The sequence below is a fragment of the Brachyhypopomus gauderio genome, chromosome 13, assembly GCF_052324685.1.
Source record: "Brachyhypopomus gauderio isolate BG-103 chromosome 13, BGAUD_0.2, whole genome shotgun sequence".
Taxonomy (NCBI): Eukaryota; Metazoa; Chordata; class Actinopteri; order Gymnotiformes; family Hypopomidae; genus Brachyhypopomus; species Brachyhypopomus gauderio.
This window is the reverse complement of record NC_135223.1, coordinates 4,195,931-4,211,582: the sequence shown is the minus strand read 5'-3', so window position 1 is coordinate 4,211,582 and position 15,652 is coordinate 4,195,931. Positions and strand designations below refer to the sequence as shown.

Here is a 15,652-nt window from a genome sequence, read left to right as displayed (position 1 = left end):
GTCCTCACGCCCGGCTCCCCTCCGCACTTGGAAGATGACCGAGCCCTGCTCAGCGACGAGTCCATCGAGCGGTGCTGGCTTTCTGGCAGCCTCTACACCTTCCAGACCGGCTTCCCCACGCCAGGGCAGGCCAACCAGTGCCCGCCCCCGGGGCCCACCTCCCTGTGGATTGAAAGGATTCTTTTGGCTGGGCCAAGACCAGCGGGCCTGGTGGAGGTCCACGTATTTAGGGAAATGGGGGCGGTGACTCTGGTTGTGTATGATACACGGACAGACACAGTCAGGACCAGCACGGAATTCCAGGCTAACAAACGGGGGATCATTTCTGTAAACTTCAGCACCACTGCTCTATCAGGTCTCTTATGCAAACACACACACACACACACACACACACACACACACACACACACACACACACACACACACACACACACAGATCAGAATGTGGTCTATAAATACATTATAGTGTACAGGTGTAGGTGTACATTGAGTGCGCAGGCATGCAAAAGTGTCCTGGAAGTGTATGGCAGAATTTAAGACAGAATTTAAGGCCATGAAATCAGAAACTTTTGAGGAGACTCTGAAGCACACATTTGTCACATCATTCTGTAAAAGTATTGGTTGGTTGCAAAGAATTCCTGTTATTGTCTGACTCATGTAACCCAGAGTTTTCCCATCGTCTGAATACCAGAGGGTGTGTAAACGGGTTGATCAGGTTCCTGACAGTCTGATATTCTTCGATTATCAGATTATTAATTGCATATAAACTCGCTCAATGTTTGCACATTTATCGTTGCACTTCAGACATGCAAACAAGAATCGGACACCAGGTGTCCCACATCCTGCATCTGAGTCTAGTTCCAAGACTTTAAACCTAAAGGGCTTTGTTGTAGGCCTGTGTTGAAAAAATCGATTTTCCGATTCAGAATCGATTCGCATATGACGATCTGATAATCGATTCGTACATCCAAAGATCGATTTTTTTAGTGAACTTTTACCCCCGCCTCATTACTGAATTCACGCAGGCGTGCTCTGTCTAACTAATTGTAAAACAACATGGCGTCGGACAGTGCCGGTAACGACGATAGTCAAATCGGCAATATAAAAACAGAAGGACAGTTTATCCAGTGTCAGTGACTATTTACAGTTAGTCCATGTCACTGACAGTTTACCCAGTGTTTTTACAGTTTAAAAAAGTTTAAAATGTTCTTGTAACGTTGGGCGCAAGGCGATGGACGAGACAGAATCCTTTGCACTTTCCAAATCGTTACGTTTATTACATTTACCGAAGCGCAGACAGCGCACATAAAACACGTTTACAAAGAACATGTGTGACTCAAACAACGACAAGCACAGGACGCTGCGCGAACGCACATTAAGTAGACAAACCACATAAACTCCACGTGATGATGAGAGCCACAGGTGAGACGGATTATCACAAGACGCACCCGCACCCACGGAGATCCACAGACGCAGACATCGTAAACACACGCCCAACAGGGAGGGGTCGGGGACCGTAACGTGACAGTTCTGTTCTTATATTCTCACTTTAAAGAAAAATACACGTTTACATTTTATACTTTCAGTTTATTAAGTGTGAGCACTTTTAAAATAAAAATGCATTTGGTAGCAACAGCTTTTGGGTGAATTCTTAATTATTTCAATCATAATAATAATGCACTGGTTAGTGTCCCAGTAGGAGTCCACTGTTGCAGATATAGACACCTCAAAGATGTCCTCTGTTTATTGTCCTGGATTACCTTTCTTGAAGGTAGATTTATGATTACCCTTTTCACCAGTCTTCCAGCCATCAGTAACTACCAACTACCAGTAACTATTTGCTGATTAATATCGATATAATACTAGTTTTAACATGTTGCTTCTGTACATAGTCAGGAAACAGCCCAAATACATTTTTAATAACACTAAACCCCGAATTGGATCGAATCGGATCAAATCGATTAAATCGTATTAAATCGAAAAAAATCGATTCTTAATCTTCAGAATCGGAATCGGATCGATTCTTGGAATTTGAATCGATACCCAGCCCTACTTTGTTGTCATATAATTAAAAATAGGTTCCAGGCTACGTAACCATCTGCATGCATATCCGTACACAGTGGAGATTTTATATAAATCCACCAGGCAGACAAGATGTTTGAGCGTGAATCAGGGAAAGGTCTGTTCGTTTAAACCTTTTCGTTTTGGACTTTGTAGACTTGGATGGCTGGGCTTTGGCGATGTTTGAGCAAAAAGTGACCGACTTCCCTCAAGGCGGTCCTCTGAGTGAGCTGGAGCCAGTCGACGCCTTCGTCTGGAGCAGCAGTGTGAGCGTGCCCAGTGCCAACCTCACGGAGACCCTCATACCGGGGAGGAAGCCCTTCAAGGTCGATGACGGGTATTGAGCTTTTCAACTATGCTTATCAGCATTCGCAGTCATTTCAGGACTCTGTGTTGCTGGTTTAGCAACAACCCAGCCTGGATCTGGATAACGTCCCAGTCCTCATAACGAGTAGTGCTTTTGTTGACGACACAAAGCGTGGTTGCTTCCACGTTGAGCTGGAGAGAGCCGTGTCCTTTTGTGGCAGTACTCCATGGTCACTGTGCCGCTCGGAGTATTAAATCTAGTCATAACAGTGATTCTGTTATGTGCCCTTAGGCATTATGACGGCAATGCCTATGTCGCTCGCTGTGGGGTTGCTCCTTGGACCAGAGATCCCGGAACATTCCAGCTTGTACTGCAGCGTCCAGGGGAGTCTAGCCAGTGCACTTGGTATAACACCTGCCCTTACAAAGGCGGTACGTGACCTTTGACTTTATAACAGTTGACCTTTGTCTTTTTAGTTGCTTCTGAATGCAGTAGAAAGATGCTCGTATAGCAGTTTTTATATATATTTTTTCATTATTTCAGCTGCCATCAATGCCACAGAGGAGCCGGCCTTGGTGTGGCCGGGCGTTGACGGCAACTTCCTGATCAGCGAGGTGAACGCAGACACGCCAGGTTCGGCGGAGGATGAAGAGTTTGTGGAGCTCTGGCATCCGTCAGGCACGCGTACCTCGCTCAACGACATCTGGCTGCTGCTGTTTAACGGGACTAACGGGAAGTTGTACCGTGAACTCGAGCTGTACGGATACTACACGGACCAGCATGGCTACTTCCTGGTGAGTTCCTCTCTGGAAGCATGATTCCCATAAAAAGCAGCCAAATATTAATTATTTTTTAGATTTTTTTAAACATTTTGTCATTTTTGCACAATTGTGACTTATTTGACATAGACATGACCTAAACAAACATATTCACACATATTGACGTAAAATATGGCAGGTATATTTGTATTTAGTTAGTAATTAGTTGTTTTTTACCATGTGCTTGTATTTGTAATTAGTTAGAAATTAGCTGCTTTTTGCAATAACAAAATGTAATACTGCAATTTGTTAATCTGTGGTGTCATTGTTTGTCTCATTGGTCAATCGTCTTAGATTGGCAGCCATAAACTCAAGCCCCACGTTGACCTGCCGGCCAATACCATTCGGAACGGCCCCAATGCCGTGGCGATCTATTGCTCTCAGACTCCACCCTCCAGAGAGGGCGGCGACGTTCCGCGCATCGGCCTGCTGGATGCGGTGGTATATCGGGCCCGTGGCTCCGACAAAGAATCTTCTGAGCTTACCCAGGCCCTGACGCCAGGACAGCTCCCCCTGCTGGAGGACTCCGCTGTGTTGCCGGGTGACGAAAGCCTCAGCCGATGCGGACCTCACAAGCTCGACCACAATTCGTTCAGGGTGAGGTCATATCCTGATCGTCAGCGTGATAGGATTATGTCATTTCCTGAGAGCACCAGAAACAACCATCAAACTGGTGAATTACAATATTATATTTTGTTACATATTCCTTCTTGATTTCTTGCATGTGTTCACACATTAATTACTGTCTGGACATAGCAAATCTTTTACTTTGGCTTTTCATCAAAAAAATCTTGAGAACTCAAAGGCATAAGATATAATCTTGAACTCTCATGACAAAGTAATACTAACAGCACATTTTATTTTGTATGTCATAACATATGGTGGTGTTTTGGCTGAGTAAAATAATATCTATGTCAAATTGTCAAGACAGAAGTACAAAAGGAGTCATAATAATGATCAAACTGTCATCTCATAAACTCAAAGTCCAAGTTGAAATGGCTTCTGTTTGAATGAACTAACCACTGATGGCACTAACCTTCCAAATACAGGATGTTAAATAGGGACTAGATCTTTTTTTCTTGATGTCCGGGAGCCCATAAAAATAGGTTTTAAATGGCATCTGTGTTCCAGATAACCACGTGCTTGTCAAAGGCAACTGGAACTTCATTGCATTCTAGAAGGATTTGGAACAGCATTATGTTAAAACAGTACTTTTACTTTTTCAAATCAAAGTTCTAATTTAAGTTGACATGCAAAGCTAATCCATTGGGCAAACACAAGAGCCCCATGCTGGACATCCAGCAGGCGGCGGGACCTTTGCAGAACGACTGACCCCAACGCTGCCATTTTAAACAGCCGCACACTCACCCATCATCGTTGGAGCTTTTTGCGGGCCAATGAACAAGTCTCGCGGGCAGCCCAGTGTGAAGGCCGTGAGCAGAGCATGCCTTTGAAGGAAATGCCCACCATGTATTTTTAACCAAACTGATCAGTTGAGTGTGCAGACATGTTACTTGTGCCAAGCTGTGTCCTATTGCGCACCCACACATCCAACCCTGGCACTGTCTCACGCTTGCGTGCAATGTCACTTGCCCCAGACAAGTCGTCCTTTGTGGCATGCAGTCATGGGTTTTACTAGTGTCTTCCAGAAAATAAAGACTTAGCCCCCGCCCCCCCTCAAGAAAATACCACGAGAAGTGAAGGAAGTGTCTTCACTTCTTCACCGTGGCACCGCGGGAGGTTGGATGTTCTGAAGAGACTTCTGTGAGGACGTTCCTTCACTTTGGTTCAACCGTCATTATTCAAATGTACAAGTGAGGAGGAAGGGACACCTTCATAGGGCTGAATATCAATGAGCTAGTAACCTAAGACGTAGGAAAAGTAACACGGCATAACCTGAGATAGGAGTGAAGCTGCAGGAGGAAGATTGTGGTCAGCAGAGGTGGACATTCCAGGACATTCCAGGTTACAAAAGTATAAGTTCTCAGATTTTGTTCAGGCTTCCTGGACTGTGTTGATTCAACTCATTTTACCTGGCTTGCACTAATTAGAAAATCCACCAAGCTTGAGTAAAATCCTAGCAAGGAGTTTGACTTTCTGAACCTGGAATGTCCACCTCTGGTGGTCAGTATAGAGGGTCAGTTCTTTCGGGGTACACAGTTAGACGTTACAGCGCAGAAGCTCGGTGAACTGTGGCTTGAGGCACAGCAGAATTCGTTCCCAACCAAAAAAGCATCTCCAGTTCATTAATTTTTTAAGAGCGATTTTTGCGGTTTTAGCTCTTGCTCTATGTCCAGTCTCAGTTCTGCTCTATGCTAAAATACAGCAGTTGCTTCACAGCCAAATAATTTTTAAAAAATGCTTGCCTTGCCTTCTCTTCTTGACGTGTTCTTCAACTTTGGAGTTTAGGACTAAAATGTGTCTCCGAGCCTAAATGTTCAGTTTATTTTCTTTGCCCTTAGTTTGATATTGATTGTAGTTTAATATTGCATCAAAGCCACCAATCACATGTGATGTTTCTTCAGGTCGCTTCACCCACTCCGATGATGAGGAATGACTGTCCCCGCCCTGTTGAAGGACTGGTCATTAATGAGGTGGGCGGGATCTCTGGAGCTGAGAGTTCCCAGCAGGGTGTCTTCGTGGAACTGATTGGTCCACCTTCGGCCGCTTTGCACGGATTGTTTGTGATGCTGTTTGGGAGTGGCGGTGTGACGAATGCGGTCCAGCTGACGGGGACAATAGGAGCTGATGGATTCTACTTGCTGGGCAACCAGTCCCAAGCCGGTGACCCTTTTAAAATCTGCTTTTACAATATAAATAATACTTGTATGTGTGTGCGTGCGTGTGTGTGTGTGTGTGTGGGGAGGGGGTATGTATGCCAGCATATGCACATTTTTAATGTGAATTTTCAGTTTAAAGATTACCATGTAGGAAAAACAGAGAAAAGGGGTGGTAGCCAACTTTTTGTTTTGTTTATTCAGATTAGGTTTAGGGTTTGGCTTGGGGGAATGGTTATTTCTTAAGGATACATACATATGACATGTGTACAACTCAAGTTCTGAAAATTCACAAAAGCAAACGTGCATGTGACCATCTTAAATGCCAATAAGAACACTTAAATTATTTTAAACCCTTTTAAAGTCCTGTTTAATTTTTTGGTCAGTTTGGGAGTTTTTGAGAAGTGTTTACTGCCGCCAAACCATTCTTCCACATTGACTTCCACCTGACAGAAGAACACTCTCTTTCTCTCTCTCTGTCTCTGTCTCTTTCTCTCTCTGTGTCTCTCTCTCTCTCTGTGTCTGTCTGTCTCTGTAGATCAGAGATTGCCAGCAGTGGACTCACTGGGAGCTGTTTTGTTGTGTTTTGAGCCTCTGGGAGCAGGTGTGTGTGGCAGGAACTCAGAAATTCAAGATGTTCTTGTGTTCTCTGGTGCCCAGAGCCTTCACCCTATTCTCCATGGCACCATGCAGCAGCACATACACCCGGTTGCCAGGTGTGTGTCAGTGTATCTGCGTACTTGTGTGATCTTGTTTAAGGCAGTTAATTGTACTGGTGTGACTCATTTCTGTGCTCCATTTTGTGTGTGTGTATGGGTGTGTGTGTGTATGGGTGTGTGTCCAGATTTGATTCCTTTTCTCGATGTGCTATGAAAGGATCTGCAATCTGGGCCGCCTCCCACACTACGCCCCGCCTCCAAAACCTTTGCCCAAGCCCCTCCTTCTCCAGCGACATTGACCTATGCGTGCAGCCAGAACATGACGGACATTTCAGTAGGGCGAATATTAACGTTTAGCCGAAGGCTCCCAGCTGTTAATTGAATTTAATGTGAAAGAATTCAAATTATTTATAGTTTGCTCCATGCTCAGATGATAAATGGCAGTCGCCTTCGTAGCTGGTTAGCAGCCTGCCTCTCTCTCTCTCTCTCTCTCTCTCTCTCTCTCTCTCTCTCTCTCTCTCTCTCTCTCTCTCTCTCAGACTGTACGATGGACAGATTTGCTGAGTTGTTCGAACAGTCGTGTCAGTGTGGCATCTCCATGTCTCATTTCAAAGGTGACACACAGTGAATTACTCATTTCATCCTTGGAGATGTCAAACATTTGCAACTGCTGATATGTATGTTTGTTTTTGTCTGTGTGCATGTGTTTGGGGGTGTGCGTGTGTGTTTGGGTGTGTGTGTGTTTGTGTGTGTGTGTGTGTGTGTGTGTGTGTGTGTGTGTACATGCTTTATTTTTTTATCTTTTTTTATCTTAGGTGTGAATTTAACGTGCTTATCAGGGAGACTGTATGTGCAAGCAGGTATTTGCAGTGTCTGACCAGCAGAGGGCGCTTGTGACCCAAGCACTGCAGGGCACAGCTGCACACAGCACACACATGCACCCCTGCTCCACTCCACAGGAGAGACTTCTTTACAAAGGTAGAAACACACTCGTAGTCAGTCTCTCTCTCTCTCTCTCTCTGTCTCTCTCTCTCTCTGTCTCTCTCACACCCATATACATGCTCACTCATGTAGTCCTCTCACTTACATTTTACACAATATTACATGGACAACAGTTTCTACCCACCATGCCAGACATATTTCACTTTTGTATAGTAAACACTATACAGTTGTTTACTATAATTGTTTTCCACAGAAATTGCAATAGTCAGTGATTGACAGATTTTGTATCCAATCAGATTCCTCGCTAGGGCTGCAGATTGGGCTTGTATTGGCAGTGGTCTTGCTGGTTATACTGGGAGCATCCATCTTCTTCTACCTGTACAAGAAAAAGTATGGGTAAATAATACATTTTACATGCATTTAACAGTATATGGTTAAATATTCTGAATCATATTGTAAAGCCGTGTTTGTGTGCTTGTTCACAGACATCCTCGAGACTACCACTCAATGGAGCTGAGCGAACATGAATCAGCTGTGGAACTCTAGTGTGCGTGCGGGTGTCCTCTGTCATGATAAACCATTTGTCATCAGTCTCACCCCACTTTCATTAGGGAATATTATTATTAGACTGTGACAAAGTGCTGAAAGTGTGTGAAGAGATGGACTAGGGACATATTTGACTCTCTGAGGTAAAGCTCCTTATCATGTGAGGAGCCATCACCGGTAACCTGACAATGTTTTGATTGTCAATGTTTTAAAAAGAAAGACTTCTTTTCACTTTTCCACAATGAATTTTCAGTCACAAGTCATTCAGTCATAAATTCTAAATTTAAAAAATGGACTTTAGAAAAAGTATAATTGCCATTAACATCTCCCTACAATCTCCTAGAAGATTCTGACAGAAACCTCTGCTTATAGAACCTTTATGTTTACATGTACAAAGCTGAGTTGAATCTTAAATTAGTCTCTTTCATTGTTTGTTTGTCTGTCGTGTGTGTGTGTGTGTGTGTGTGTGTGTGTGTGTGTGTGTGTGTGTGTGTGTGTGTGTGTGTGTGTATCAACATGACCAAACCAGTGTAATTTCAGAGTTTTCAAGACATTTTAAGAAAATAGTGAGGGAGGGAACTTTGTGGGTATTGGGGAAAAGCTTAAGGCTTAATGGCTCAAGGATTTTTCTAACAGCAAAATATATATATTGTATGGTTATTTTTTAATTTAATATAAAAAAAAAAAAAAAATTGTTGGTTTGTTTTGATAAATAAGGAAGGTCATTTGCTATTGGACTATGAATTTGGGACATTAGTGTATACTAGTGTATATAGTACCAGTGTTGTAGACAAGTAGTTTCTATAAGGCAAGATTCAGGCAAAAATCTGAATCACCTGAGCATATACCCACAACCCCTCACGGTTTTGGTTTTATGTGAGGATTACACACTTGCTTTTGTTGACCTCAGAACACTATCCGTTTGAGGGGGCAAATGACACATGTCTTTGTGGTTCTCCAGATGTTCCATAAATAGGTTGTTCTGAAGTATAGAACCATCGACATCCTCTAGCAGCTTCAGGTTGATTTGGGGTTTTTATTTTTTTTGCTTCTCCATTTTCTGCCTCTCTCTCTCTCTCTCTCTCTCTCTCTCTCTCTCTCTCTCTCTCTCTCTCTCTCTTCCTCCTACCCCTCAAGCTCTCACCTCTTGTCTAACTTTTACCATTATCTCACCTCCACTTCCTGGTCGTGCGTCCACGCTTCCTGCCGTGAGATGGACACTGCAGCTTTGTGTCAACACCTCCAGTCAAGTGTCACTTTGCTGGTTTTAACGTTCTTCCAGGAGTCAATGGGGATTTCTTTCACATCATAGATCACATGACCATTTGCCGTTTTTGTGCCCATGGTAATGGAAGACGTATGATTACATCACTGCAACCTGCGTGCGTGCGTGCGCGCATGTCCATGCTGAGATGCTGAGATCGTGTGGAGGGAAGAGGTGTTTGTATGAATGTGGGTTTCTGTGTTTGCGTCTGGGGGTGTGGTGACATAGGGTAGTTCTTTACATATAAGTAACTGTTACTATGCTATTGGAAGGGTGTGTGCGTGTGTGTGAGACCGAGATGCTGCTGTCTTTGAGCAAGTGATGTCTGTGGCCTGTGACACAGGAAGAGCAGGAGGTGTAACAGGAAGGAAAAAAAATTAGAAAGAAATCAAAAAAAGACACAAGATGAGGAGCTGAGTGCAGACAGACAGAGAGAGAGAGAGAGAGAGAGAGAGCGGAAGAACAATGGAGATCTTGAGAAATGACTGCAGATGATGACTTCCTTGACCCATGACCTCTGTGTCCGACTTGGATAACTCCATTGTAAAGAACAGGGCCGGAGCTCACATACTTAAATGGGGAGCATCTGTCAAGGTATTGAACTTGCAACCTGTTTTTGTTTATTTATTTGGGGGGGGGGGATCTGTGGTGTGTAATTACTCATATGCTCTGACTTATTTGCCATGTTGGGACGCTGACCTGTGACTGGTACACTTAACACAAACATCTAATCTGCCACATTTAACAAACTGCTCGTTAACATTTCATTTAAAGTTGGCTTGCATCTCAAAACCCTTTATCTCACAGAACTTAGCGGGGGCATATTTTAATCTTTCTTTTGCCCAGAGTTTAACACTATTCCCTGTGCTTTTTGAAACACATCCCAAAACAACCTTGAGTGGTTTGTTCAATGGGGTTTTAACCCTGTTGTTTCTTTTCCAAACAGCGAATCCAAAGTTTTTTAGAATCACTTGTCTTGTATAAGAAGGAAAAATGTACCTCAACGATGGACATTTAATTTTATACTAGTTCTTATTCAGTAGTACATTGACAAATCACGTGTTTTTGTTTTTGAGTTTGCTATGTCTCCTTTAATTGCACAGCTTTCAATACGAATTCAGCCAATTAGTTTGTTCAGGAGTATTAGTGTGTTCAGGAGTATGTAAATAGTGGAATCTGGTATTCAGACCATTTACTGCATATGTTGCAGATTTAGTGGATCACTGCCATTTTTACTCCTTGAACAACACGTAATCACACATAATGACATTAGAAACAAGTTAATTTAACAACAAATCTGAAATCTCTTGTTCGCAAAAGATTGAGATATGGACAGCTTATCCTGTTCTTCACAGCAGACCTGAAACACCGTCAGATTGGACGAAGAGCGTCTGAGCGTTAGAGTTTGGTCTCTAGAGATATTTGATGGGGTTTAAGTCTGGGACTTGGCAGGCCCACTGAAGGACGTTGAGAGACTTTCCCCAAAGCCACTCCAGTATTGTTTTGACTGTACACTTCTCGTCAGTGTCGTGTGACTCGTTGGTGTCGTGTCACGCCAGACTGCCTTTATGCGTTCTGTGGATGTTTTTCTTTAAGGATATTCTTGAGTGTTCATCCGTCCCTCAGATTTTACCAGACACCATGTGCCTGCTGAGAAGGCTTTTCTCGCCCAGATGTTCTTGTCTTCTGAAGATTCAAAGATGTTTCACGCATGCTTCTTACATTTCAAAATGATTGAGGACACTGTGGTCCTTGTTTGCGTAGATCCACTGCCAGGTCCTTGGACAAATAGGCTCCAATAACAAATGTTGTTCTAGACACATCTCACGGCTAATTAAGACAAACAGGATGTACCTGGCCTCAATTTGGGTTGCTACACGGCGGATCCACACGCTAGAGGTACTTTTGGTCGAGAAGGAACCAAAAGAGAAAAACAAATACAGTGTGAAGGCAAAACCAGAGTAGATGTGGGGGTAAAAACCGGGAGAACAAAGAGCAAAGGTACAAAACCAAAATCCCAAAATCACAAATCGAGAGCAAAACGTCAGCGCAAACCACAGGAGCAGAGTGAGGAAAACACCTGTAATGCAGGCACTAAACAGGCACTAAACAACACTTCACAATGAAGAGGAGAGAAAACAATCTAATTGGTGGATGGCACGTGTTTAGGATTCTGGCAATGATGATCATGGGTGTGATTGGTCGAATAATAACGATTCACTGTCTGTTCTGAGGTTGCCCAGATATGACCACCACAACAAAGGGTCTGAACACTTTTATGAGTAAATTAAGTGTAGATTGATGGATTCAATGGCATTTAAATCTATTCCTTGTCAAATAAACAAGTCAACAAAGTGATTGAGTAAAGGGGTTGGAATACGTTCTGAATCCACTGTGGTAGAAACAGGTGTGCTAGAGGACTGGAGATCACTTTTGCAGAAGGGGAGTGTGGATCAAGGGTTCCAAAGGATTCCATATAAGAGATGTGACCTGGTTAAGATGATCTGTCCACCCAGAAGACACGATGAAATCATGATGCAATCAAGAACCAAAGACTCTGGCTGAATGCCTCAAGTCAAAATGTCCAGCAATTCAAATCAAAACTTGAGCCAATTCTAGTCACACATTTAAATATATGGAGACTAGTATTTTATTTTTATATGTGACATTAGGTTCTATGAAAGGTGCTATATTAAAGTCACTTATTATTATTGTGGTTCTTATTGTCTTTTGCAGTAATCAAACGAGACCTGACATTATGATCATGATATTGTGATTATGATGACTCGAGACTTTGCACAATTTGCACTAACTGACACCTGCCTGATATCTTGGGCTAAAATTTGTTTATACTTGCGCAATGATGACCAGTCGTAAAGAAGAATAAGCTCATGCGATAAGATAGGGGAAAGATTCATCGTCTAATTCTCTTTTATATTGCCACAAATGTACGTGCATGCATTTAAGGCATCATGCCGTATCCATAGTAACGGTGTGTTTGCTTTTGTTTTTGCGGGTTGTGAGGTTTGCAGGGTCGAGTCAGTCTAGCACACAGCCAGCATTCGAATTCTTCCTGCCGAAGTGCTCTGCATATGTGGTCATCATTCGGCTGTGTGTGCGTGTGTGTGTGAGAGAGAGATAGAGGGACAGAGAAAGAATGTCTTCAATTTGCAAGTTTAAAAAATGCTGAAGGGCTCGAGGTACAGTGTGCAACGTCTACCTGCAGATTTACAGAGCGACGTGAGCCCAAAACTCAAAACACAAACGAAGACCTTTATAAGAGGTCCAGTATGGTGTTAAAGGAGCGAGATCCACACGCCCTGCCTTTGACATAAACACAGATGTATTTGCAAATCTCGCAGGACAATTTTTTGCATATAAATGTTTAAATACTAATACTAGCGTGTTGAGGACATCTGCAAAATAAAAATTAACAAAAACAAAAGAAAGACGTCCAGGTCACTCTCTTGAGATGAGATTACATAAGGACATACAGGGCAGTCATGGCCTGGTGGTTAGGGAACTGGTCTTGTGTTCAGAGGGTCATGGGTTCCATTCCCAGTCCTGAGACTATGACTGAGGTGCCCCTGAGCAAGGCCCTTAACCCTCAATTGCTCACTTGTATAAAAATGAGATAAAAATGTAAGTCGCTCTGGATAAGGGCATCTGCCAAATGCCATAAATGTAAAAAAAATGTATTGACCACACACACAAACATTTATTAAATAAAATAATATTGTACAAAAAGCATATACATAAATAAACCATCAATCCATTGTGTATAACAAAAAAAATTTAAGTACTAAAACATCTCAGATGTAAACTGCAGAGGTAAAAGATAAATGGCAATAATTAAGAATTTAAATAAGGACATTGTGGTAGCTAAAAATAATTTCAAAAGCATTTTGTGTGTGTTAGTTGTCTCTGACAACTGCCTGTTTAAAAACAGCTCAACAGCCAAACGCTGTCTCTCTCTGATTAAGATGAACTGCCCTGCTCCTAGTCATCTAAGAGTTCTGCCTTGCTTATACCGCTGCAGCAAATTGGATCTACACGCTGGACCTACACCATTAAGTTTATAGACCAGTAACATCAACTCTGTAACATACTGGTTGCCAGTGTAAGGATTTAAGCTGGTTGACTGGATTTGTCTGAGAGTCCCATTAGGAAGACCATTATAGCAATCAATCCTGCTGGACATAAAATCATGGATTAGTTTCTGGATTGAAACACAGAACAACTTATGGCACACCAGTTTCATATGACTGTTTGTGTTACTGAAACCTCGGGATGAAAAGCTTCTTAAGATCCCATTGATCTTGAGCTGTGGTAATAACTTCGCAGTAATTTCTCTGTCTGGTGCCCAGAGGAGTTTGTTTGTTGTTTATTTTTAGGCTCCTCGTGAGGTTCCTTCATCATTTCAGTGATTCCAGATCACTGTGGCCCTCAGCATGGTCATTAGGAATCTACGCATTGATTTCTATTCTCTTTCAGAAGCTCTTGATCTGTGTCTGGGAGTGTGCACATCTAGATTATTAGATGTAATTTTCAGAAACATCTAGACCATGAGATATAATTATAAGAAACTTTCATCACTTGCATTTACATCCACTTATCCGGGATTGGGTTGTGGGGGTAGTAGCCTAAGCAAAGAGGCCCAGGTTTCCCTCTCTCCAACCACCTCTTCTAGCTCCACTGGGAGGATACAGAGGTGTTCCCAGGACAGCTGAGAGATATAATGCCCGAACCACCTCAACGGGTCCTTTCAGCAGCAGCTCTACTCCGAGTCTCTCCCGGATGACCGTGCTCCGTACCTTATCTCTAACAGAGAGCCCGGACACCCTGCGAAGAAAACTTATTTCAGCCGCTTGTATTTGTGTGTTTATTTCTTGCGTTTTGTTGCGTGTGTTTTGTTACTGTGCGTGTGTTGTGTTTGGATGACTGTAGACTGCAGATTGCAGTGCCTTTAAATGTAGATTTTATCACCTTTGATTAATGTCTTTAGTCTCCAGAACCAACAGGAACTGTTGCATATTGTACAAACACAATCCACACACACTTATTGTTACAACATGCCAATAACATGTTTATTAAGCAACATTACTTTAACATCACTTTAACTCCTCTATTTGAAACAGCGTTGTGGATCCATGGGATGGTCCCTTAATCAGCAAATGACAGAGCAGGAATATACACTCACAGGACCACGGTGCAAACAGTAGATTGTCCGGAATGGAGATGAACTTGCAAATACCTTGGCAGGAGGATTGCTACATGGATCTGAAGTCCACTTCTCCAAAATCAGTAACACGCAACAAGATGGAAGGTAAATTAACACTGGCTCATTACTAGTATAATCCAATTACTGTAGTTATGATGTTGAAATATCTTAATATTCTTTGCAACTGGATGTGTGTTTGTCAGATGCCGGTTGGTTGCGTAAGCATCAGAAAATGCTACAGCGGTTCATCTCCGGTCCCTTATTGGTGGACGTGGTCAACCACTTGAGGAAGCAGGACCAGCTGAGCACTGAGGGGGTGGGGCTTATCCAGGGGGCGGGATGCATGGAGGACAAGGTGCGCACATTGGTCGACCTCCTGTGCGTCAGCGATCCACAGGGATCCTCTCTCCGGGCCTACCTGCAAGGCTCGTATCCGGAGGAGCACAGCCTTGTGATTCTGTACGGTGAGTGTGTGAGTGGATCAGTTTGAGCTCACAGAACATTAACGTGCTTTAGCTCATTTGCAAACTTTCCAGTCTGGATAGCTTCCATCAAAATATGAATATATAGAGTATTCCTACCATTAGCACTGGTCCATTGGTGCATATAAATTTTTATACAAGTCTTTGCTACTGATGATGTGAAGATGATTATGCATCTTGATGTGATGATGTGATGATGATTAAGTATCTTGCAATCATGGTTTCATTCTTTCATTCTTTCTGTCTCACGCCTTCTCAGAGTCTGTTGTTCAGCATCAGAAAGATTCCCTCCTCCAGGTAGTCAGAGAAGATAAAAGTCTCACCAAGCAAGGTGTCAATCATACCAGTGAGCCAGCCCTCTTACTGGTTGAAGGCGTGTCTGACCTGCAGCAGAGAGAACACGATCTTATACAGGTGTTGGTCAACAGAGGGGCGGGACCTTTGCATGGTCGTCCACTGAGTTTAGACAAACTGCTTGCTCCGTTGACTAGAGTCAGCACAGCCCCTCGTGTCACGCTAACTGTAGGTGTGTCCGGTATTGGGAAGAGCCGATTGGTCCGTCAGTTTGTCCATCT

General features: G+C 43.0%; 1 protein-coding gene and 1 long non-coding RNA gene across 3 annotated transcripts in view; one reads left to right on the top strand and one right to left on the bottom strand.

Moving 5' to 3' along the window:
- Positions 1-1,070: 1,070 nt before the first annotated feature.
- Positions 1,071-4,735, bottom strand: LOC143473390 (uncharacterized). The gene is made up of 3 exons (XR_013120520.1): positions 4,555-4,735; positions 4,223-4,360; positions 1,071-3,829 (listed from the first exon to the last, which is right to left on the bottom strand). It is a non-coding gene; the product is annotated as an uncharacterized LOC143473390 (long non-coding RNA).
- A 2,810-nt stretch (positions 4,736-7,545) lies between these two features.
- Positions 7,546-15,652, top strand: part of nlrc3 (NLR family, CARD domain containing 3) — a 14,609-nt gene continuing 6,502 nt past the window's right edge. The window contains exons 1-6 of one of the 2 annotated variants that reach the window (XM_076970359.1): positions 7,546-7,600; positions 7,861-7,954; positions 8,050-9,968; positions 14,513-14,700; positions 14,799-15,059; positions 15,337-15,652. The exon at positions 15,337-15,652 is cut by the window's right edge and continues 1,482 nt beyond it. In XM_076970359.1, coding sequence (XP_076826474.1) covers positions 14,607-14,700; positions 14,799-15,059; positions 15,337-15,652 — 671 coding nt within the window. In that variant the 5' untranslated portion in view covers positions 7,546-7,600; positions 7,861-7,954; positions 8,050-9,968; positions 14,513-14,606. Of the gene's footprint in view, positions 7,601-7,860; positions 7,961-8,049; positions 9,969-14,512; positions 14,701-14,798; positions 15,060-15,336 lie in introns of both variants that reach the window. The other variant, XM_076970358.1, reaches the window with a different exon arrangement.